Source organism: Ananas comosus, linkage group 12, assembly GCF_001540865.1.
Source record: "Ananas comosus cultivar F153 linkage group 12, ASM154086v1, whole genome shotgun sequence".
NCBI lineage: Eukaryota > Viridiplantae > Streptophyta > Magnoliopsida > Poales > Bromeliaceae > Ananas > Ananas comosus.
Genome location: NC_033632.1, coordinates 441342 through 464541, shown reverse-complemented (window position 1 = coordinate 464541; position 23200 = coordinate 441342). Strand labels below are relative to the sequence as shown.

General features: G+C 36.4%; 2 protein-coding genes across 2 annotated transcripts; one reads left to right on the top strand and one right to left on the bottom strand.

The window, feature by feature from the left end:
- On the bottom strand, positions 6-6773 carry LOC109718755 (T-complex protein 1 subunit zeta 1). The gene is made up of 15 exons (XM_020245156.1): positions 6466-6773; positions 6305-6368; positions 5954-6089; positions 4804-4955; positions 4641-4688; positions 4457-4549; positions 4085-4191; positions 3386-3500; positions 3210-3296; positions 2573-2777; positions 1582-1676; positions 1009-1077; positions 823-930; positions 597-715; positions 6-333 (listed from the first exon to the last, which is right to left on the bottom strand). Exons 1-15 carry the CDS (start codon positions 6597-6599, stop codon positions 258-260), a joined length of 1608 nt encoding a protein of 535 aa, XP_020100745.1. The 5' UTR covers positions 6600-6773; the 3' UTR covers positions 6-257.
- LOC109718331 lies at positions 8425-17431 on the top strand. The gene is made up of 2 exons (XM_020244518.1): positions 8425-8814; positions 13980-17431. Exon 2 carries the CDS (start codon positions 14143-14145, stop codon positions 16975-16977), a length of 2835 nt encoding a protein of 944 aa, XP_020100107.1. The 5' UTR covers positions 8425-8814; positions 13980-14142; the 3' UTR covers positions 16978-17431.

Sequence of the window (23200 nt, the reverse complement as noted above, 5' to 3'; positions counted from 1 at the left end):
CAGAGTTCAATGAAGGTCCTTTTAACTCGTTGACAACAGAAGACAAGTTCAATAAGAAGAGGATCATTGTTTCTGACAAGTAACGCGAGTCCATTAATATCCACCATCCACCACTAACACACGAGACAGACAAACAAAGCGAGAATGTGTGGATCTATCTACTAAGAAATGCACTAAGGACCAGAAAATTTAGTAAATACAACAGCAAAAGAGAATCAGTCCAGATAAATACGGCCCAAAATGAAAAAAACGGAGGATTAGCTCGGCTTTCTCATGTTGCGTCCAGCTCGAATTACTTCATCCACCAGCAGCAACTGGGAAGCAATCACAGGTCTGCAGAAAACACAACTCCGCTCTCAGAACAAGGGTAAGATGTAATCCGGTATTGCATATGAGAACTGGGTTGGGAACCCCCATTTACATAGAGCTTAGTAAATGCATAGCCATGCAAAATCATATCTATATTTCGAAATATATATTCCTACGAAATCATAATGTATTCTTTCAAAACCATCATTTCTTGCATGCCCTTGTGCTCAAAAAAGAAAAAAAAAAAGGTTCAAGCAATGTTACTCTAAGTGGTGCTGTGTACTTACCCGGAGTTGATGATTTGGCGCTTCACAGAGTAGTTATCAAAGATGCCCTCCATGTGGGGGTCGATTGGTTCTCCGGTGTGCTGATTCAAGCCCACAACATTTCCTCGGTCATGCTCACCCTTGAGTGCATAATAAAACAGCAGGTTCGTCGGTCAACAGTTAATGTAACATCTTTAAATATCTCAAAAATCCTTTGCAACATAAGAAAGAGAAAACTAATTTATACCTTGAGGGCAACAATAACATCCTGGGTATCGAGACCAGAGTTCTCTGCTAGGGTTTTGGGAATTACGAGAAGTGCTTCTGCAAATGCTTCGACACCAAGTTGTGCACGCTGATAACAAGAAAAGTTAATAAGTAGTTCGCAGGAATTGAAGACTTGTTGAATAAGAGCTAGCAAATGATGGCATACCCCATGAACAGTTTTCTTCACACTGTCCATAAGATACTTCCTAGCAGCAACCTCAAAAGACCCTGCACCCTGTGAAGTCAAGAATAATAATTCTCATCAAGAATTTTATTCTATGAGGGAAATTTTTCCGGTTCAACAATTGGGCTGAATTATTTTAAGCTACAAAATAACCTATGTTAAACGGACACGGATAACGAACACAAGACACAAGACACAGGACACAGGACACTGGACACTGGACAAGAGCAGTCGAACACAATGACTCAGCAACTTCGAAAAAATTAGGACACTGACACAAAAAGGAAATGGCTAATAAAATGTAAATTATTAAAATGATAATACATAGTTAGCATATATGTATAATATTACATATTTTAAAGGTAATAGGTATATTCTAATTCTAAACAAACATTCCTCAACAAATATAAAAGAAATATGACTGAAGTTTTATCCTGCTTCTCTCCATAAACTCACTATAGAATATCCAATACTCAACTGAATGCACCTAAACTAAACAGCACCACTCTGTAAGTAGTTCAGTAAAATGATGACAACAGATATGCCAAATAATACCAGAACAACAGCTTCATCTTCAATCGTATTCTTGACGGATCTTAGACCATCACGAACAGCATCCTTAATCTGAGCAATTGTATGATCATTGGGTCCTGAAACAAGCACAAGGTTGGCAGTGAGGACAAAATAGCTGCATAATGTAAGTTAGGGGTGTTTCCATGTTTAACGTTTCAGAGGTTTATTCACATATATAGCCCCGAAAAATCTGAATTTTCATATGTCCTTCGAAAATGTAGTCCTTAACCTCAATACTCTTCAACTTACAATAAGGCCCCAATTTAAATTTCTTCTTCAAATACCAAACTACCTTCTCCCATAAATTGGATGAACTCCCAAACATATGATGAGCTGCACCTTAAAGGGGTATACATGGGTAATTAATATGCAGAGCCCAAGCTTATCAGATAATTCAAAGAATACCTATACTTCATCCTTTCATATAAATCTCTCAGCTACAATAATTTTCAGAAAGTCCTTATTAAGCAACTTTCAGCGAAAGCTAGTAACATTCCAAAAAAAGTTTCTTATTCCTCTTCCCTTTTTCTTTTTGCAGTTTCACGGTAAACTTTATATACATTTCTCTTTCTTACAGTTTTAATCTTCTGATACTTGAACTCCAAGATCAAAACTCTACTATCATGAACTTCAAATACACATGCAGTTTACAAAGGTACAATTGTAATAAAGGATAAAAGTTGAAAGTGACAAACAGATATTCTTATATTCATGTTAAAGATGTTTGGTTGGAACTAATGAAAAAGAAAAAGGCATTTGAATAAAAAGATGAGAGGTCAAGGGCTATTTTGAAATTGTCCAAAAAGTAGGGAACTGCCTAGATGCCCAATAGCAGTTCAGGTTTTACAGGAGTAGTGTATATTTAAATAAATGATTTTGTAGAGGCATAAGTCAATTTGTATGTAATCTGAAATTTACAGTTCCTACAGAAGCGCAAAGTACATGAGCATGAACAATGTAACAAAGGAAGAACCTTTAATCAAGATTGTACAAGAGCGAGGATTTTTGACATTCTCCACAAAAGTGTACTTCTCCTCCCCAAGAACATGCTCATGAACGAGCCCAGCCCAGCCAAGACAATCTTCCGTCAAGTCATCAACAGAATCAACAGCTTCACCACCACAAGCTAATACCAGCCTTTCCATATTCCTCCTCTTTGCTCTTCTAAGGGCAATAATCTGTTGCATGCCGAATAAACAGGACAGCATTAGTATGACAATTCCAATATTTCAGAAATTATTCGTTTCAGAAATAAAAAACAACTTCAACTTCATGACCTGAATGAGGAAATGAAAATAGGACAACGCTATCAAGGATTGAGCTACTAAGTGAAATCCTCCAATTTAGCTATTCAAGAAACTAATATAATTTTGTAATAGATGGCAAATAATGCAAATTTTATCCAAGAAAATTTATAAATTCCTAAATAACTCGTAGTAAATAGCTTATTTCCAATATATCTGGGGTTATTGCATGCCTTATAGTGATATAAAATGCTAAAATCTGTTCTCACATAGAGAGAATGGATATTCAACATTATAGCCATAGATTCTCTTTCGCTATGTTAGACAAAATATTTAGTCACCAATGGAATGAAAAAAATGAATTACCCCTGCTCTAGCTAAGAGATCAAGAGATGGAGGATCGATCCCCTTTTGATTGATCACAACAAAATTTTTGTCATTGCCTGAACAGACCTGCAAGCAGCAAAAGCGTCGTTAAAAGAATTCATATAGGTCAAACTACCAACATTAAGAATGCTTACAAGAAGATAAATCTACCATACTTTGTTCTTTAAGTCAATAATTTTCTTAACACGCTCATCAACTTGACGCCTTTCAGCAGCAACCATCTTTTCTCTCTGTTCCGCATTGGAGTAGAAAAATCCTGCATTTATTTCACTGACCGACTGGAAAGTTAGTCACACCACTTCTCCCTGTATACTACATTCTACACATTACAGCATTTAATTTACAGTGATGACAAGTATAATTGTTTTAAATTCTGATGGAATGAAGTTTTGACTTGTTATCTCTAATCATGACAATTTGTTGGTCATTTGCAACATAAGTTATGCTGTTTAAAAAGCATCAGAATTTCTGAATATCTCTACGAAATCAACAATCGACAATTTGATANAAAAAAAGGCCGCGGCACTACTCAAATCAATAGAGATTAAGAAGATTACAATAGAAAAGCATCATTCTCGCTTATCCAAGGTAATTCATACAAGGAATCAATGATTATCATGAAGCAAAGCAAAAAAAAAAAAAAGGCCATGATCCAGCAAAGCAACAATAGGACTAACTTGGGATAAAGAAAAAAAGGAGAGAGATAGATCTAAAAGCATTTAACTGAGCTGAACATAAATAGCGTAAAAAGTTAAACATCTCAACAACATGGAAGTCCTATGCAGTATGAATGGCAGCATGTCAACAAATTGCATTCAAAGTAAAAATCACAACAGGAAAGGATAATTTTGCACCTTTTCTCGTACTCCAAAGATACGTTGCATGTCAAGATATAACAATTCTCAGCCCTTCGTTTCATATCTGGATGCCGAGATCCATGATCAAGGACAAGACCCTCCACCTAAAAACAAATACAATGCAGCTTTGGAGATAAAGTGGTTCAAGAAAGAAATGCCAACTTCTTTCTCTTGAATGGCAGCATATTTCATAAATTATTGGTTTTCAAAATATGTTAGTTTTCCATAGTTTTTACTCTCAATTTCGATTAGTTTCAATAAGTACAAAAATTTGTTAAAAGTAGTGAGAAATGATGTAGATAAATGTATCCACCTAATGGAATAATGAATACAAATAACGTCGTAAATCAATGGAAATCATAGGCATACCAGGCGAGTATCAACATCGAATTTATGACGCATGTGCATAATCTCCACCATAAAAAGATCAATTGGTTCATCAGGTTTGCGTATACAGAGCACCTACCCATATTGAATACACAAAAGAATATTGAGCAGAAATTATAATTGCAAATGAGCTCTAAGTATAACAAATGTAAGTTATGATACTTACTGCATTAACAACGATGTCAGTCAACTGGTCAGCCAGGGCTTCATATAACTATAATCAAGACAGTCCTCACATTAATATAAAAGTGAAACAGAAAATAAACCCACAACAAAAAAACCATAAGTATATTAAATACAAAAGTATATAAAAGAGGAACCACAATTACCTTAGTCCTAAGAGTTGTCCTTGCTACCATCTTCAGAATCTCTTTGTCAGGAACCTCGCCCATCACAACAGGTGTCTTAAACTTCTCAAGAAATTCAAGCGTTGCTCTTTTGGCAATGTCAAAGCCATCAACAAGAAATCGGGGATGTGTTCCTGTACAAAATAATTTTCATAAAATTAAATAATATCAGGGACATTAAGATGAAGAATTTACCTTACTTAATTATAGAAATCATCAATGCTAATGGGCCAAGAAACTAAAGATAAAGAAGATTATCCAAGTGATCTCATAAACATCTCAGAACTTAACTAGCTTTTTAGGAAGTCAATTGATAACATACTACAATAAAATTAGTGTATACTGTCTTGCTTTTTCTAGAGTAAATTATTTTCTTTCTTCTATTGATAAGTAGGCTAACAATTATAAACCAGAAAATGACTTGAAAGTCCAAATAAACGTACCGACATTAGAAACAAGAAGATAATATCAAGAAGCCAATAGGAAAAAACAAAGTATCAGGTTCTCAGAGCCATCGGCCTCTAACACCTCAAAAACAAGCGCACAATTATTCTAATCGACGGAGAAACACATGTTCATAACTTTTAAATGAGCAATCACCATAATTTGTTAGCTATCTAAAATATTATCTAGCTTTTCAGCAGGCCCCCAGAAATTGAACCAATCCTGAACAGTACGAACTCTTCACATAGTGGGAAGAATTGCTTTTACTCTAATTTAAAATTGGATTGAAGATAATGCCAAGCCCTACCAAATCTAAGAAGATGAAAATGTCAAAGCATGCCCCCAGAGGCAAGTTTTCAGCAGTAAGAAATATTTTAACCACCCTGTAGCAAACTGTTTAAATTATAATATCTGATATTCAACATTTCCACCAATAGTAGCATAGTCATGAGAGCAAAATGTTAAGTCTCTCTCATCTCTGCATTCTGAATTCTGATCCTCCAAAAACCAATAGCACTGACATAATTTGCAAGCAAATCTACTGTTCGCTCTTTTTTCGGTAAAAGAATGTCAGAATCATTGTAGTAGCTCAATGTGATTACGTGAGAACAATATTATGAGCGGAGACATCCTTTCTGAAAGTACCACTGATACAGATCGATCCTGAGAGCTAAGAAGAAGTAGGTACCTTCATCGATGCAGCGCTCAGACTGTTTCATCAGCTCCCCAATGAAGAGCACAGTAGAGGTCGTGCCGTCCCCACTGGTATCATCCTGAGCAACCGCCGTCCTCGCGATCATTATAGCCGTCGGGTTTTGGATTTGCTGTTCAACACCCGCACAGACAAAAATGCCCAGCAATCAGAAACCAACTTTCCAAAAATGCAAAAGCTACCGGAATGTGAATCAAAGCAAAGAACTTGAGGAGGGCATTTTCAAATGGTCGATAATTAACGATGGTAACCGTACGCTTTTACCTAAAAGACCTAAACTTTGAGGCGAAATGAGGTTGGGAGAGTTCGAGATAGAGAGATCCATACCATCTCCTTCAAGAGGGTGTTGCCATCTTTGGTCAGCTTAATATCTCCGGCTCCTCCCACGAGCCTAAAAACGATACGCACGCAAAAATGTGAAGGAAATCAGAAACGAAGAGAACGGGATCAGGTTTAGGGTTAGGGTTTAGGGGGGGCAAGGGTGTTACATCTTGATGGTGCCCTTGGGGCCGAGGTTGGTCTTGAGGACGTCCTGGAGGCCCTTGGCGGCGTTGATGTTCATGTGGAGCGCCGCCGACTTGTTCAGGACCTCCGCGTTAGGGTTCAGCAAGCGGATCGACATCTTCGTCTTCTTCTTCTTCCTCCTCCTCCTCCTCCGCCTCCTCCTCCTCCTCCTCTTCGTAGGGGAACAGCTACTGGAAATGGCAAGAAGACGACGGCGAGAGTGAGAAAGAGAAAGAGTAGGGTTTTTGCTGTCGTCGTCGGCTACAAAAGATGCAGAGGGAAGAGTCCAGAGTCCGGAGGGTAAAATTGCAGCGAGAACCCTAAACTATACACAGTCTTAAATAGACTACTCTGCATTTTTTTTTATGCACATTTTAATTTTTTAATTTTAATCATTTTAGTTAAAAAAAAAAGGCTAACTTAAAATAATTTTTTTGATAAAATTCTTATTAAAAAAAAAATGCTAGGAGGGTAAGTTCACAACAACCATAATAGGAGAAAGTTTTCTCTATAGCATGGTTTTTTTCACATTACCTAACTAATTAGATTTTACCATTCTAGATAGTATTAGTTGAATTAATGATGGTGTTATAATTTTGTGTTAAAGTAGCATGAATAAATATTTTCATTCCTGTTACTTACATTGAAACTTTTCCTATCGCAATAAACTGATTACAAATATAACTTCCGTTTTTAATGCACGTACAATTGCATATCTATTTTTTANTGATTACAAATATAACTTCCGTTTTCAATGCACTTACAATTGCATATCTATTTTTTACAAAGTTTTTGTGAGGTTACAAATATGCACTTGTAGAAGTAGGAGTTGGTTTTTTTTTTTATATTAGTTTGATGTTTTCAAAAAATTTCAATATTTTCTAATGTATTTCTTATTTTATTTGAAATGACGAGTTTGATGTTGTGCAACTTGTATCAAGAGAGTATATGAAAATTGTTAATATATAAAAAAGTTACACTTTCATCAAAATTTTATCTGTACATGTACATAAATGACAAAATTTTTCATCAATAATAAAATAAGATGATTATAAGTTGGAAATAGGAATTAATTTCATCTCATTATTTTGAAGAGGAAATATAGAATATTTTCAAAATGTTATAAATTGATGGACTAATAACCATAATGTAAGATTTGAAAACCATAATCTTTGAATCTCCATATAATTTTCGCGGGATAATCTTTGAATTTATTGTCTACTTTTGATCAAATATTGGCGTCTCCTTTTAAAAAATATACAAATAATATTTGTGTTTTTTTTTTTATAGTATTTTTGTATATTTGGTATGAATAAATTGGCTTGTTACAATGCATATATCATATACAAAATTCATGTTACATAGAATAGAAAAATCCCTCCATGCTAAGGGCCGCATTAGTTTTGAGGGCTGAGGATTGTTTATTTAACATTATAGTCGACACCTACTTTTGGACGAAAAGCGTGGACAAATCTGACCGATGGCCAAAGGCTTCGCCAAGATTTGAAAAAATAAGTCAAGAGCGCATTGGAAATTTAAATCTCAATCAAGAAGTATTAAAATTTTCAAAAATTTGCGCATAACTAAAGGATAAAATTGAAAACAAGTCGTGATTATTATGAAAGTAAAATACTATGCAGGACAAGATGCTACATCAACTCACATCGCATGGTGTTTGTAATGCCCCAATAGTCCGGCCACCTATCACATGGTATTTGTAATGCCCTAATAATTTTACATCCGATGAAAAAATAATTCTGATAATTTGACATAATAAAATAAATTATTATTACTGATGGGTCGAGTCGTTACTGCTCATGACACGAGTCAAGGTTAAACTCGAGCCAGTCATCGGCTCTTTAACAACCCTAGAATCCACCAAGCAATGGCATTTAATAAAATCATTTTTGTCACTTACATACATAAATTAGTTTTCCAAATTCGCATCTCCCTGCCTCCGCTTTTCCTTTTTCCACTTCGCGCTGGGCGGAGTCTCTTTCCCACGCCACCCGCACACCCCCCAACTGAGAAAAAAAAAAAGAAAAAAAAAAGACAAAGGTCCTCTCTCTCTCTCTCCCTCCCTTCCCCCTCCGGTTCCTGCTAGGGTTCCGGCGCCGGCGCCGCCGCTACGCCGCGCGGGAGCTCGTCCTTTGAGTCATCATCGAGATTTGTTGCTTCCACTCGGTCCCGGCGGGTTAGGGTTTTCGGGGTTTCCTCTCTGACTCCCTCTCCCTTCCATCTTCTCCTTTCTGAACTCTCGACGAGCTCTCCGTCCCATCTCGGCTCTACTCGGGCTTCCGAAGAATCTAGGGTTTAGGGTCTCCAGCAGTTTGGTGAGTGGACTTGTAAGGGTTTCTCTTAACAGTTGCTACATTTTAGGGTTAGCAAGTAATAGAGATTAATGAGCCGTATGATTTATTGTGGTTGTGATCTCTCTTTTTCTTAATGTAGTTTATTAGAAGAAGGTTTTTGTGAACAGCAGTGGGTGAATCTTCTGCTTTGTTATGATCAACTCCTTCCATCCCTTTTTTTTTTTTTTTTTTGGGTTGCAGTAAGGGTTAGATTTTGTTTAACTATTTTGAGAGTAACAAATGAAGCAAGCATATCTAATCTTGTAAAAGTGTAAACTATATGTTTCTGTAATTATTGAGCTGCATTGTGATCTGATGTTTGTTTCATATTTTAAATCTAGCATCCAAGGATTTTCCCTACAATTTGTTTTCTCGGTTTGCTAAAACTTAGAAAGCTGGAATAGGTTGTTTGCTTTCAATGTTTATTAACTTGCTTTGTTAACTACAATTTTTATGATTATCTCCTCTGTCAACTCGTTGGACCATCTTTGCTTCCGGTAATTGATGCTAGTAATGGCAAGGATTCGGGATGTGTTCCTATCTTCTTCTTCTGCTACAATTTTCTCTTGCTTCTGGTTTAAGAGTCGTTAGGCTGTGCAGCCTGTGCTTAAGTATTCATTGCAACTACAATGGGGAAAGAGGTGGCTTTTCTCTATATTATGATTAATGTGTATTTTCCTTACTAATCTTCCTACTCTATCTTGGTACTATCCTTGTTACAACTTTGCAAGAACCTAAGTTCACCTTTTGTTGGTTCTCTATTTTTTTTTTTCATATATATATATATATATATATATATATATATAAGTGAGGCTACGTCATGGCTTCCGGATAGCACGGACATTCCGTCGCTTCCCAGCTCGTTTCAATGTGCCGACCTCGAATCGTCGATCCATCTGTTAAACTTGATCAGAATATTGAGACCCTAGAAAAATACAATTTATTATTTACGATATCATTCCCTAGTGAACGAAGGGGCTCAAAACAAACGCTGAAAATAATAAACTTTACAAAATGAATAATATACATTAAATTTAAAATCAAAGAATATTGATTTGTTTTAATATAGTAGAATTTTCTAATCAAATTTCACAGTGATTTGATATTTCTATCCACCGGTTAAACTGCAAACGCTCACTACCCATTGAAATTTGTTGATTTTTGGACCCAATTTCAAATCACTAGCAAACATGATATCGGAAAATATGATAATAATTATTTTCTAGTACTTCCAAAATACTGCTAGATCCAGTTTAACCGCAGTCCGATCGAGCCGATTCGATAAGTCGGCAACATCAAAACGGAGCCTTGGAAGCAGCGGATAGCTCCATGAACATCGATAGCATAGTAGCCTCAATATATGATTATATATATAATATATATATTAGAAGAGAGAGAGAGAGAGAGAGAGAGAGTCCGGCTACTATACTCTCATAAGTATAGTCTTCTCTGTACTCACAATTTTTTTGCCGTTAGATCTATTTCTTTGATCATTTCTACCCGTTAGATCATACTATTCAACTAACCACCCACTCAACCCTAGAGTACCACTTTTAACCTAACCGGGAACCACTATCATCCTAATCGCACATCTCTTCATCCAATGGTCGAAAACTTATGAGTACAAAGGGGGCTATACTCATAAAAGTATAGTAGCCCTAGCCTATATATATATATATATATATAGAGAGAGAGAGAGAGAGAGAGAGAGAGAGAGTTGAGCTAAAATACTATCGATAGCAAACGGGCTCCGTTACCACCCATTTGTTTTCAATGTTCAAATCGACGATCGGCACCGTTGAACATGATCTATACCACTTGAAGTGTTTAGAAATCAAATTTCATGCATTTTCGACATTGTTCTCTTATCTATCAAATGGGCACAAAAATGAACGGCTGAAAATAAATATTCTTTAAAAAATGATGATAGGAGTCTTGCAATCAAGATCAAGAGTATAGATCTTGTTTTAAATAGTTTAAAGAATTTTCTAACAAAAATTCAATTGATTTGGATATCTTTACACCGTTAAATGAGAAAACGTCTCTTATCGACCATTAAAATTATAAATTTTTAAACCCTTTGATCATTAGGCAAATGATGTCGAAAAGATTTGAAATTTGATTTCTAAACACTTCAAGTGGTATAGATTATGTTCAACGGTGCCGATTGTCGATTTGGAGGCTCCATCATCGAAAACAAATGGATCGCAACGGAGCCCGTTTGCTATCGATAGCATTCTAGCTCAACTCTATATATATATATATATATATATAGAGAGAGAGAGAGTTGAGCTAGAATACTCTCAAAAGCACCAAAAGAATGGTGCTTTTGAGTTTTTAGCCATTGGATGGAGAGATGTAGGGTCGAGATAATGGTGGTAGGTGGAATAGTGTTTGATCCAAAGGCTATTAGTAATCAAGGAGTAGATCCAAGGGCTAGAAACTTAGAAGCACCAAGCACTTGGTGCTTGTAGGTTTTTAGCTGTTAGATCAGTACTGTTGACCATTTATATCCGTTAGATTATACTATTCAACCAACCGCCCACTCAACCATAGGGAGCCCACATCATCCTAATCACACATTTCTTAATTCAAAGGCTGAAAATTTACAAGCACCAATGTCTTGGTACTTTTAAAAGCATAGGAGCTCAACTATATATATATATATATATATATATATATATATATATATATTACAATATTTNNTCTCTCTCTCTCTCTCTCTCAACTCAGATTTTATGAATAGCTATCGTTTGCCTCGCGAGGCACGATGGTGGGTAAACAAAAGTTACAAGCCTGAAAGCTTAGCTGCTAGCCGTGGCAATTTGTACTAGATCTGGTGAACTTCATAGATCTTATAGTTTAAAGTACGCTAAAAAGCTGTAGTAAGCGGATCGCTAGTTTCCTCGTGTTTTTAGTTGCCGACTTTTATTTATTAGAATGTTTTTTACTACTATCCTCGTAATTTTAAGTTCTAGTTCTCAATATCTAGAACAAAATTTATCATATTTCTTAAAAGATTGTTTTTAAGTTCGCTAAACCTATAGAGATGTGGCAATTTGCTCTTTTGCCGAGTGTTGCTGGTAATTTTAATATTTAAAACTTTGGGAAGCTAGTGATCCGTTTACTATAGCTTTTCTAGTGTTTTAAATTAAAGATTTGTGAAGTTTATGATATCTAGTTGAGGTTGCCTCGGCTAGCAGCTAAGCTTTCGAGGCTTGTGGCTTTTGTTTCACCTATCGTTGCCTTCCGAGGCAAACGATAGGTATTCGTATGGTCGAGTTGCGATATATATATATATCTCTCTCTCTCTCTCTCTCTCTCATCTCGATCTCTCTGTGAGTCTTTCGTGTTTTTCTCTCTCTCGAAATCTCAAAAATCTGTCTCTCTCTCTCTCTACATCTCATCTCTCTCTCTCTCTCTCTCTCTCTCTCTCTCTCTCTCTGTTTCTCTCTACTCTTTCTTTCTCTCATCTAGGTTCTCTCTCTTTGTCTCTCTCGTGTTTCGTGAATCACGAGGATCCAATGATCGAGAATCTAGTCATGGCCCGTGGTCATGATATCAGAGCAAAATCTAGAATCTGATAAGTTGGTTGGCGGGTGAGTTGGTATCCCTCGGGTGTGGTAGGATTAGTGTGTCTAGATTCCATAAGTTTCCGACTTTTAAATGTTTGTGTTTACAGAACCATGTAAAAATTTTCGTATCCTCGAGTTGATATATCTATGTGTATATATATTTTTATCAGTTAAAAGTTACCGATGATACCGCTAAAACCTCAAATTGCCACGTCTTCTTAGATTTAAAGAAGTTTAAAACTATCTTTTATGAAATTTGATAGATCTAATTCCAATTGTAAGAACTAGAACTTAAATTTTCAGGATATGAGTTTAAAATTTCTAATAAGTTAAAGGTGGCAGGTAAAACTGTATTAAATAAATGATTCATTTGCTACAGCTTTTTTTGATTTTAAAATAAGGATTCTTGAAGTATATGGGATCTAGTATAAATTGCCATACCTAGCAATTAAACTTGTGGGATTCTAGCTTTTGTTCTGATATCATGGCCTCAAGGCCATGATATCTATCATATCATCGGATTAAGATATATATATATATATATATATATATATATATATATATATATATATATATATATATTTCTTTTGTGGGAAAGCACTTAATATGATATATCCAAGTATTCACACCCCTCTATACTTAGTTTTGGTTTCTCAGTAAGTAGTTACTCGATTCATTATTGTCTTCATCCCAAGTTGGTCACCAGATGTGCTTTTATTGATATCGATGCTCGACTTTTTGTTATTGTAGCTAACCACACTTGCTTTTACTTGTTTAAATTCTCACTTTTCTGTTTTGTATCTTGCTAAAGTGGTGCACTTTGCTCCCCTTTCATGTTTATCTCATTGGGACATTAAGTTGAACTTATTGTCTTGTCAATGTTTTCATTGGTATTAGTTTTTTTGTTTCTTCTTAGTTGTCTACTCCCTTTTAACCTAATGCATATATCGGCTAGCATGTAGAGATTTTTAGTTTTGACAGTGTTTATGGTCCAGGGAGGTGTAATTCTTGGTCTTAAGTTTGTTGGTAAGACTTGTTTTTAATGCTTTGAATAATAGAATATATTTTGAATTGTCAATGATAACTTTTGGTTTGAAATTTGTTACTATGCTGAAGTTACCATACTCTTCCTGAAATCTTAATCCTTTTGATAAGTTCAACAGCATGTCATGGCTAATTGCTGGAGATTTACTATGGTCTAATTGTTACAAAGCTTTGCTTTGTTTGTTAGTTCCATTTTGATTTTGTTTTCGATTATCTAGTATGTTGCATATTAAGTTAAGAAGACGCGCAAGTCCTAGATTTCTAGTCATTTAGAACCCTCAACTCATAAAGGAAATTCATTGGATACTTGAAGGCGACGATCCCTTGTTTATAGAGTTTTTGAGCTTTCTGTTCTCTCTTTCTTGATCTGTGTAGAGTAAGATACATAATTGAGTTCTTTTTTCTAAATAAAATGTTGACTGCAACTTACTTAAGAATTTCAATCACTTGAGTAGTTGAATTAAGATAGCCACTAAGCTATATAGTCATCTCGTAGGAGTTAATAACCACGTTTGTATTCATGTACAGGTAATTACAAAGTTATTCTTAAATATTGAGTACATTATCTGATGATGAAGGGGCTCAAACAAGCTATGGGTTTTCCTTCTGCATAAGAATGAAGAGAAGGTGCTGCTTTCTTTGGCCGAAATACTTCACATGAATTTACTTGCAGCCGTTCTTCTTGGGCATAATGGAGTGCAACAAGGAAGAGGCCATCAGAGCCAAAGAGATAGCTTTGAGAAAGATGGAAGACAGAGATTTTACAGGGGCGCAAAAGTTAGCTCTAAAAGCTCAACAGCTTTTTCCTGATTTAGATAATATTTCTCAAATATTAACTGTTTGTGAAGTGCATTGCTCTGCGGGTGTTAAAGTGAATGGGGAGAACGACTGGTACAGTATTCTTCAAGTTGGTGCAACAGCTGACGACTTGTTGATCAAGAAGCAGTACCGAAAGCTTGCTCTTGTACTTCACCCTGACAAGAATAAATTTGCTGGAGCAGAAGCCGCTTTTAAGCTTATTGGAGAAGCGCACATGGTTCTTTCAGATCGAACGAAACGTATCCTTTATGATATTAAAAGAAACAGTATCACAAAAGTTGCTGCTCCAACTATTAGGCAGCCTCACCCATCGAAGAGAAGCACTTCTGCGAGAAGCACTTCTAATCCAATGAATCAACAGCAGCAAAAGCCGCCGCCGTCTGCTTTTTCTGGGTCCCAGACATTCTGGACCATGTGTCCTTCTTGTCGCATGAGATACCAGTACTATCGCACTATCTTAAAGAAGGCTCTTCGTTGCCAGAACTGTTTCAAGCCTTTTATTGCGAATGAGTTAAATGACCAACACGTGCCTTCCGGGGCGAGCTCGCGGCATGGGTTGAGTAGTAATTCTGGATCTTCACAAGGGCAGTTTGGTGATTCTGCTCCCCACAGCGCAGGATTTCGGGGGAATGAGGGTGGGAATATAAACAAGGAAAAGAAAGATGGTATGGTAGATGTTGAAGATGGGGCTACTGAAATGAACAAGAGAAATCTGGATGGCAAAGATCCAACAGTAAATAATTCTACTAAAGCTTCTACACCAGCTGCAGGGCAGAAGAGGGGTAAAAAGGTAATTGTAGATTCTAGTGATTCTGACAGCATAGATGATGAGGACTTTAACAATGGAAAAGATGGGCCTGGAGTGAAGAACACAGAAACACCTCCTAGTCAAAATCCACGAAGATCAAGCAGGCTGAAACAAAATGTAGCTTACAGTGAGGATGCAAGTAATCATGATGATTGTGATGAGTTTTCGTGTCCTCCAAGTGGTAAAAGATTAAAGAAAGGTGGAGATGGAGTTGCAAATGGGGTCAGCATAGAAACCAGTGGGGTTAATGTTTCCAGCAAAATGGACAAGAGAGAGAAAGACGAAGTGCCAAATGGAAATGAACAGGTGAAACAAGTGAATGATGGTGATAATAATTTGGACAAGAAGAAACTTGGTGAGGAAGATAAAAATCCTCAACCTGTACCTGATTCGGGTTCATTTTTGTACCCTGATCCTGAATTCTTCGACTTTGATAAGTACCGAGATGTTAGCAAATTTGCGGTCGATCAGATATGGGCAGTCTATGATAATCTTGATGGTATGCCCAGATTCTATGCTCGAATTAGACATGTATATGCTCCGGACTTTAAGATCAGGTACACTTGGCTAGAACACGAACCAGCAAATGAGGCTGAGGAGGTGTGGTCTGATAAGGAGCTACCTGTTGGTTGCGGGACCTTCGCTCTCGGGAAGACTGAAGTAACTACAGACCGGATGTTCTCTCATCTCATTTGTTGGGAGAAGGGCAAAAAGAGAAACACTTATGATGTATACCCTAGAAAGGGTGAAATTTGGGCTATTTTTAAGGGCTGGGATATAAAATGGAGTGAAGATGCTGAGAAACATCGGCATTTCGAGTATGAAGTTGTGGAAGTCCTTTCAAATTTTACAGCTGGTGTAGGCATTAGTGTCGTTCCACTAGTTAAGATAAAAGGTTTTGCAAGTCTATTCATGCAAGCAACAGACAAAGCCTTGTATGTAATTCCGCCTGGTGAAATGCTAAGGTTTTCGCACAATGTCCCATCCTATAAATTGTGCGGAACAGAAAGAGATGGTGCTCCGGAAGGTGTTTTGGAACTCGACCTTGCTTCTCTTCCTGCCAACATAGAGGTGGCTTTTCCTTGTGTTGATCTTGAGAGTTGTGTAACGAAAGTAGACAAGTCAGGAAGCAAATCCCGCAGTTCATTTTGTAATGAGAATGCAGCTAATGCTCGCAATGCAAACGAAGATGATGATTCTCCACCTGACTTCTATGAATACCCTGATTCACAATTCTACAACTTTGATGAGAGGCGGTCGATCGACAAGTTCGGACCTGGTCAGGTTTGGGCATTATACAGTGACATAGACAAATTGCCCAAATACTACGGTTGGATAACAAAAGTTGAATTGGGGATAAATTTCAAAGTGCATGTAAAATGGCTCGAGGCTAGCCCTCAAGGAGAGGAGGAGAATCGATGGTTTAAACAACACTTACCTCCTGGATGCGGAACATTTAAAGTTGCCAATGAGAGCAATACTTATGATAATACAGATTCCTTCTCTCATCTTGTTTCAGCCAAACAACTCAATAGAAAAAACCACTATGAGATCCTACCTGGAGTTGGCGAGATCTGGGCTGTCTACAAGAATTGGAGGGTTGGATGGGCCCTCTCGGACATACAAGACAGCGAATATGGCATAGTGGAAATTTGCGAGCATACTAATACTGGCACAAAAGTGTTGTTTTTAGCAAAAGTGGATGGTTACATGGCTGTGTTTATGCCGGACAGGAAAGAGGAAAGCACGATTGAGATAGCGAAGGGTGACTACTTGAGATTCTCTCATCAAATTCCTGCATTTCGATTGACAAATGAGAGAGGTGGGAAGCTTCGAGGGTATTGGGAGCTTGATCCTGCATCGGTGCCAGAGATTTTGCTAATACCAAACTTTCAGTGAAAAATTGCAAACCTTTGCAACTGCCTTGTAATGGGGAACATGTCATCGATGAGGAACGTATCACTGATGATTCCATCGTTTAATTTTCAATTTATGTTCATATTCATCTGAGTAGGTTCTAAACTTACTACACAAGAAAAAAAAAGAAGAAAGAATCAAGTCTCTGGGCTTCTGACCCAATGGGTGTTTCTAGGTTGTAGCATCAAAAAGGCCATTGCCATTTCTAGGTTTTCGAACATGCTTGAGGGTGCCGATCAGATGCTTAATTTTGTCTGGCAAGTATTCTTCCTACTGCTGTAGTTTAAGTACTAGCATGATCTAAATCCTTGTAGCCAACTCTACTTTGGTAGCATAGTAGCTAATATTTGTGGGTTCCAAACGTTGAGATGGATGCTAACAATTCATCCTTATCGTATTACGATCGCAATTATTGCCATTTGTTGTATGTTGTTCATTTTCGTCGCTATATTTTGTATTTGTTTCTTTTCATTCGGTGTTCAACTTAACTAGGTAGATCTTTTACTGAAGCATGACTTGCCACATATATAATCAACTTAACTAAAAGAATGCCCATCAGCTAACTAGGCTCTTATTGAGAGATGATTTTAATGGCTATTTCCATATATCAATAACTTTTGTACTTTTAGAGCAAAAACAAGCCCCAAAAAAGTGTGAATTATAATGTAACAAGCAAAAACATATATATATATATATATATATATATATATATATAATTTAGCCGCCACGATGCATCGGAAATGTGCTGCGCCGTGGCTGTTGCCTACCAGAAATCACAAAAGCAAGGAGTATGCAAATGATTAGCACCACGAGGAGCCCCAGAAATGCTTCATTCCCTTCCTTTTTCTCCGACTTCGGCTTCGTGCAACAACCGACACAACTGCAGCAGCCACAGCAACCATAACCACAGCAACCACATCCCATTATGTAAAGAAATGAAAGAAATGGAGGAGGAAAATATATATACATATATATAGTGTATTGCTAAGTAACAAGGACACGTTAGAAGGATCAAAATGCCTATTACCATTCCAACAGAAAATATTGGACAAGCCTCACTTCCCTTTGTAAAACCTTGGGCTTGGATTTAAGTTTCTTGAACAACTTGATAAGGCCCCGCATTGAAATTGTCAAGGTCTTCTATTTAATCTTGGGATTCAGTGTCAATAAGCATCATTCCTTGTGCAAATCTCGACGACCGAGCACTATGTACTGCTGAAAACACATTCGCGGGGTCATGTCATGAAGTTTGCATTTGCGAGCTCATATAATTAGCACTTCAATGGTGGGCCCGTGCTTCCGTTGAGAAATTGCGAAAGAAAGAGATTGAAGATAGCGGATACAAATAAATTATTAGTCGGATACAGTTTTAGATTCCATTCGCTTGTTTTTTTTTTTTAGTTTACCAATTCAGCTTGAATTACATAACATTTCCCTTTCTTAACATGTTGCTACATTGATTGCGACACATTCATTTTGTGCATTCATTTTGTGTATCCTATTAGGGTAGCTATCAAAAAATTCAGATTCCTCAGCATCGATCAGATCATGATGTATCAAAGTTGGAGGTTTCTCGAAATTGTGCTCACTCGGTTTATCTGAAACTAGGTGGCAGGGTTGAGTAAAACTGAAAATGCGCTGTTGAAAATTGATATAGCATGCGCCTCTGATTAAGAAGTGATACGAATAGTTTGAAGAGTTCTTGAAAGCAGATATGCGCTGAAAACAAGTACTGTCATTCTGTATCTACCAAATTTGTTTCGGGAAAAATGACTGACAGGTATTAACAGATTTAGTTAGGTTTCTCATTAAATTAGCTCCTTGTTCATAATACTTCCTACCTGATTGTATCTATAACCATGAAATGATGCTTTTTCTTTGAGATTCTGTCACATGTTGTTCTTAATTATGTACACTTTGAGAACTATGAATACACTGTGAGCCCCAATTGAATCCAAATAATGCACAATTTAATTTGGTCACGAAAAAGAGAGATGAATGTAAGTGCTCGTTGAGAGCAAGTTGGAGTAGTAAAGCATCATATAGTTACTTGGTCGAGTAGGGAACTTGATTTTTTTTTGCCTTTTAAATTTTTTATGCTCCATTGAATTTGTCAAGTTCATTGCTTTAATTAAGGGGTTGTAAACATCATACTGCTTCTGCAACTTCTGCCGACGGGCATACAATGATTAGCACTGTAATGGTGTTAAGGTGTTTGATTCACTAATTACCGATGAAAGCCAAGTTTTATTAATGTGGTGGTTATGACATCTCAAGATTGAAACAATACTTTAGATTGATGCGCGTTTTCTCTATTTTACCATTTCAGTGTTGATCATCAAATATTTCCCTTTATAGGAATATTGTTGCTAATTAAATGCTTTGATTGATACATTGATTGCGATTTTCGCTATTTATTTACGTTCATATTTCCTCAAGTATCCTATCATAGTGGCTATCAGAATGACAGATACATTGCCTCTTGGCATTGGAAATTTTATCATGCTTCTCCAACCACATAAGATTAGGAGAAATTTCATGCACAACACTTAACAGAAAATTATAAAGCTCGCAAGCTCACTAGAGAGTTTTTACAGACAGATAATTCTGCTTACCATAAGGATTATTTTTCTTTTCTTGCAAAACTGAAACCACAGTTTGTGTCGATAAGAATCGTACAAAAGTAATCAATTACAGAAACTAATACAGTTTGATCAGCACTACATAGACACACTTAGTAATGCACTTCCTCTATCTGTATCCTTCAAGTTACTTCGATTTGGCGGTAATACAAGAGTTACCTTTTTCATTTGGATTCTTCATCATGCTGATCTTATTTGTGAAACAAGGAGATGGAAACCAAATTTCGCGATATTTAGGATGATACTGTAACTGCAGAAAGAAGCACACAATCTTATTCAGCAGAAGCAGCAGCGGTAAATTCTGAACCTGCCGTGCCGTGGTTGGGGCGTTCCGCGGATCACCATGACCACCAAGCATAGAAGCAGGATGAAGAGGAGTCCTAATATTTCATTGCAACCTCCTTCCTCCTTTTCTGATTTTGACTCCCCACAGCAGCATCCCATGATGAAGGAATGAGTGAACAAGTACATAATGAGGGGGAGGAGGGGTTGACTAATTGCTAAGAACAAAATGAAAGTGTTATAAAATGACAAGGGAACCTTTCTCTGTTATATTCTTTCCAAATTATGGAGCATATAATAGTTGTTGAAGGATCAAGTGAATAAGTGTGCTCAATAAGCAATCATAGCTTTTGCTACAATGGAAAGAGATATACTTTTGTAAATTGATAAATTGATTGTGCATGTACTATTAAGTAGTTGAACTTTCTCCATTTTATCAACTTTTTTTTTTCTTTCGATTCTAGTAGTTTTACATCAGAAAAATCATTTCCTTTTTTTTTTCAGTAGTTTACTTATTGCCTTTTTTTATTTCATTCATGTGTCTTATCAGGGTGGTTGCTATCAGTTTATTGTTGTGTATTCAACCTCTCTATTCCTGGTTAACCAATAGTAAGATTTTGCCAATTCTTAGATGCTAAAAGCAACTTAATTCCTCTCTTTACAAGCAACAACTTTAAGAGCCTAACCATTGACTAAGCATTAACTGAAATAATAAATGAATGGCAATTTAAATTAATGATACTACAAATGAGTTAGTACATGATTTTTTTACCCCCATCTTTGGTTTTTAATGTATATTTTGGAGTTCCATTAGTGGCAACTTGGCTGGCCCCAACTAATTGGGACATGCTCTGTATTGTTTTCTAATCCATTACTTGTATAGTTCAAAAGTCAAAAACTTTCTCATCCAATGGAAGTTCTATGTGACTCATTCTTCTTTTTTTTTAATTCCTTTCTTGTGAGTTATCATGGAATTAAGAATCTTGCCATAGAGCTGTACAACCCATAGATGTTGGCAATTTCAACCGGCATTTGAGAACTAAAAATTTTTACAATCCTCTCTACCCATGAAAACTTTAAACACTTGAGCTTTCATGAGTAAGAACAGAGAGTTGGATCATTCTGCTGCATCATCCAAGTTACAGCTTACAAGCCAAACACGCGTAATGAGCTAAGCTTAAATTCCACTCGTTTACAAATAAGCCAAGCTCAAAAAAGCACATTGAATTTCAAGTTGAACTTGAGATGTTTATGAACAGTTCATTTAAGAGATTTCCTCCTAATTGAGTTTTATAAAATTTCCCACATCTATGACCTTTAATCTAGTATATGTTAGTTGACTCAAATGTGCATTCAGAATTTTATTTATCTGACAGCAAACTCATTACTATAACACCATAAATTTTCTGATATTTTTGGTTTTTTTTTTCATATCTTTGCCCTTAATCAAGCCGAGTAGCAGAGGGTTTGCAATAACTCAAGCTCAATTGACAGCTTCAGTTGTAATGAAGTCCTCCATCTGATATATTAATGGAAGAAAAAGTAAAACTATTTAAATGAAGCCCAATTTCTGATTGCATCTAGTTATGTACGCCGAGACGAGATACTCAGAAACCAAAGAGGAGAAAACAACAACAATAAAATGATGATACTTCCCCAAAAATGGGGGACAGATGATTGAATTTACTTACACAATTAAGATAAAGAGTTTGACAAACCAACTAATTCCTATATTTAGGATCTCTAAAATACACTCTAATGCTTAGAGCACTATAAAGATGATCTTTTCATGTAAACTACTACATACAAAGCATGAATGCCTTCCTATGAGAAAAAAAGGAAACATACAGATTTGTGATCTCCCAGCAAAACCAAAGTCAAAAAAATTAACTAGATAATAATCAGATAGGAAGCATAATTCAGCTGCAGCGGCAGCGGCAGCAGTCATAGCAGCAGCAGGAACAGTCAGTGTTAGATGTGCATCGTCGAGGCGGTGGTCTACTTGATATTAGTGAAAGTGCCAGGACGAAGACCAGAATCAAGAGTCCTACAATGGCTTTTATGCATCCTTCGCATTTCTTCTCCAAATCAGGCGCCATGGGGCGAGAAAATTTCAGAGAGAGAGAGAGAGAGAGAGAGAGAGAGAGAGAGAGAGATGAAAGGAGTTGATTGTCGAAAACAACAAGCATCATATAGTTACTTGAGCAAGCAGGAAATATCGTTTTCTTTCATAATATATAATTTGGTTTTGATCCTGGTTTTGGACCTTTGAATTTGCCAAAAGCTCAGCTTAATATGTCAAGGTCTTCTCTTTTCTCTAACTTACGCTGACGAAGAATCACAGAATGGTAAAACGCGAGGAAATGATCTCAAAATACTTTACTATTGTACATATGATTGACAATCTAACGGTAGACAAGTGTTTTCTTTAGGAATTGCTGATGAAAGGAGATAATTCTGTCGCAATCATATATGACATTTTACATTGACATGGTTTTAGATCCTATTTTCTGACTTTTCTGTTTTGCTATTTCCATGTTCATCATCAAAAATTCTTCTCATTTCTCATTTTCAATCATGATGGGATCTTGTTTTTGGTACAAAGATGCACGGCCACGAATTATCGCTGCTGCTGCTGCCGCTGCCGCTGCCGCCACCGCTGCTGCAGTAGTTGATCAATTTTTCTGTCTTTCTCATTCTAATACGAGGAATCGTCAACTAAGAAATAGATCTGGTAGCAAAATTTGGGCATTTCAAGCAATTGTGACAAATGATTTCATTGACATTCCTGATTCGTAGATGCTATGACAAATGATTTCATTGACATTTCAAGCAATTGTGACAAATGTTTTTATCAATACTGTTGAACATGATTACTGTTTAGTTCTGTTTAGTGCTCACAATAGTTTTATTTTTTTAAGGGAAAACTTCAAAAAACCCCCCTGTGGTTTCGTGCGTTCTCACTTTGCTACCCTGTGGTTTAAAACGTATCAATTTGCCCCCCTGTGGTTTCGTTTTTATCTTTTTGTTATCAATTTTATTATTATTTTTTTTTAAAATCAGTGACAAAGTTAAAATTAAAGGATACTAAAGTGACTATTCGATAAATATAGATGGTTATCTGAAGTTTTTTGTATATAATTTAACGAAATATTAACGNTTATTCTGATTAAACTGTTTTCTAACTCCTTTTTGATGGAGTTCTTTTATAGAATTTTTTTTATAACTAATCTTATCGATTTTTATAATTATAAAAATAGTTTTCTTAAAAAAATAATTAT

What these genes read in the sequence shown, in the direction of transcription:
- LOC109718755 (XM_020245156.1), bottom strand. Translation starts at nt 6,599, where the DNA reads ATGTCGATCCGCTTGCTGAACCCTAACGCGGAGGTCCTGAACAAGTCG. An exon ending in TGAGCGCTGCATCGATGAAG is followed by an intron (nt 4,956 to 5,953) that starts GTACCTACTTCT and finishes TATTTTGTACAG; the next exon opens with GAACACATCCCCGATTTCTT. An exon ending in AAGATGAAGCTGTTGTTCTG is followed by an intron (nt 1,078 to 1,581) that starts GTATTATTTGGC and finishes TTGACTTCACAG; the next exon opens with GGTGCAGGGTCTTTTGAGGT.
- LOC109718331 (XM_020244518.1), top strand. Translation starts at nt 14,143, where the DNA reads ATGGAGTGCAACAAGGAAGAGGCCATCAGAGCCAAAGAGATAGCTTTG.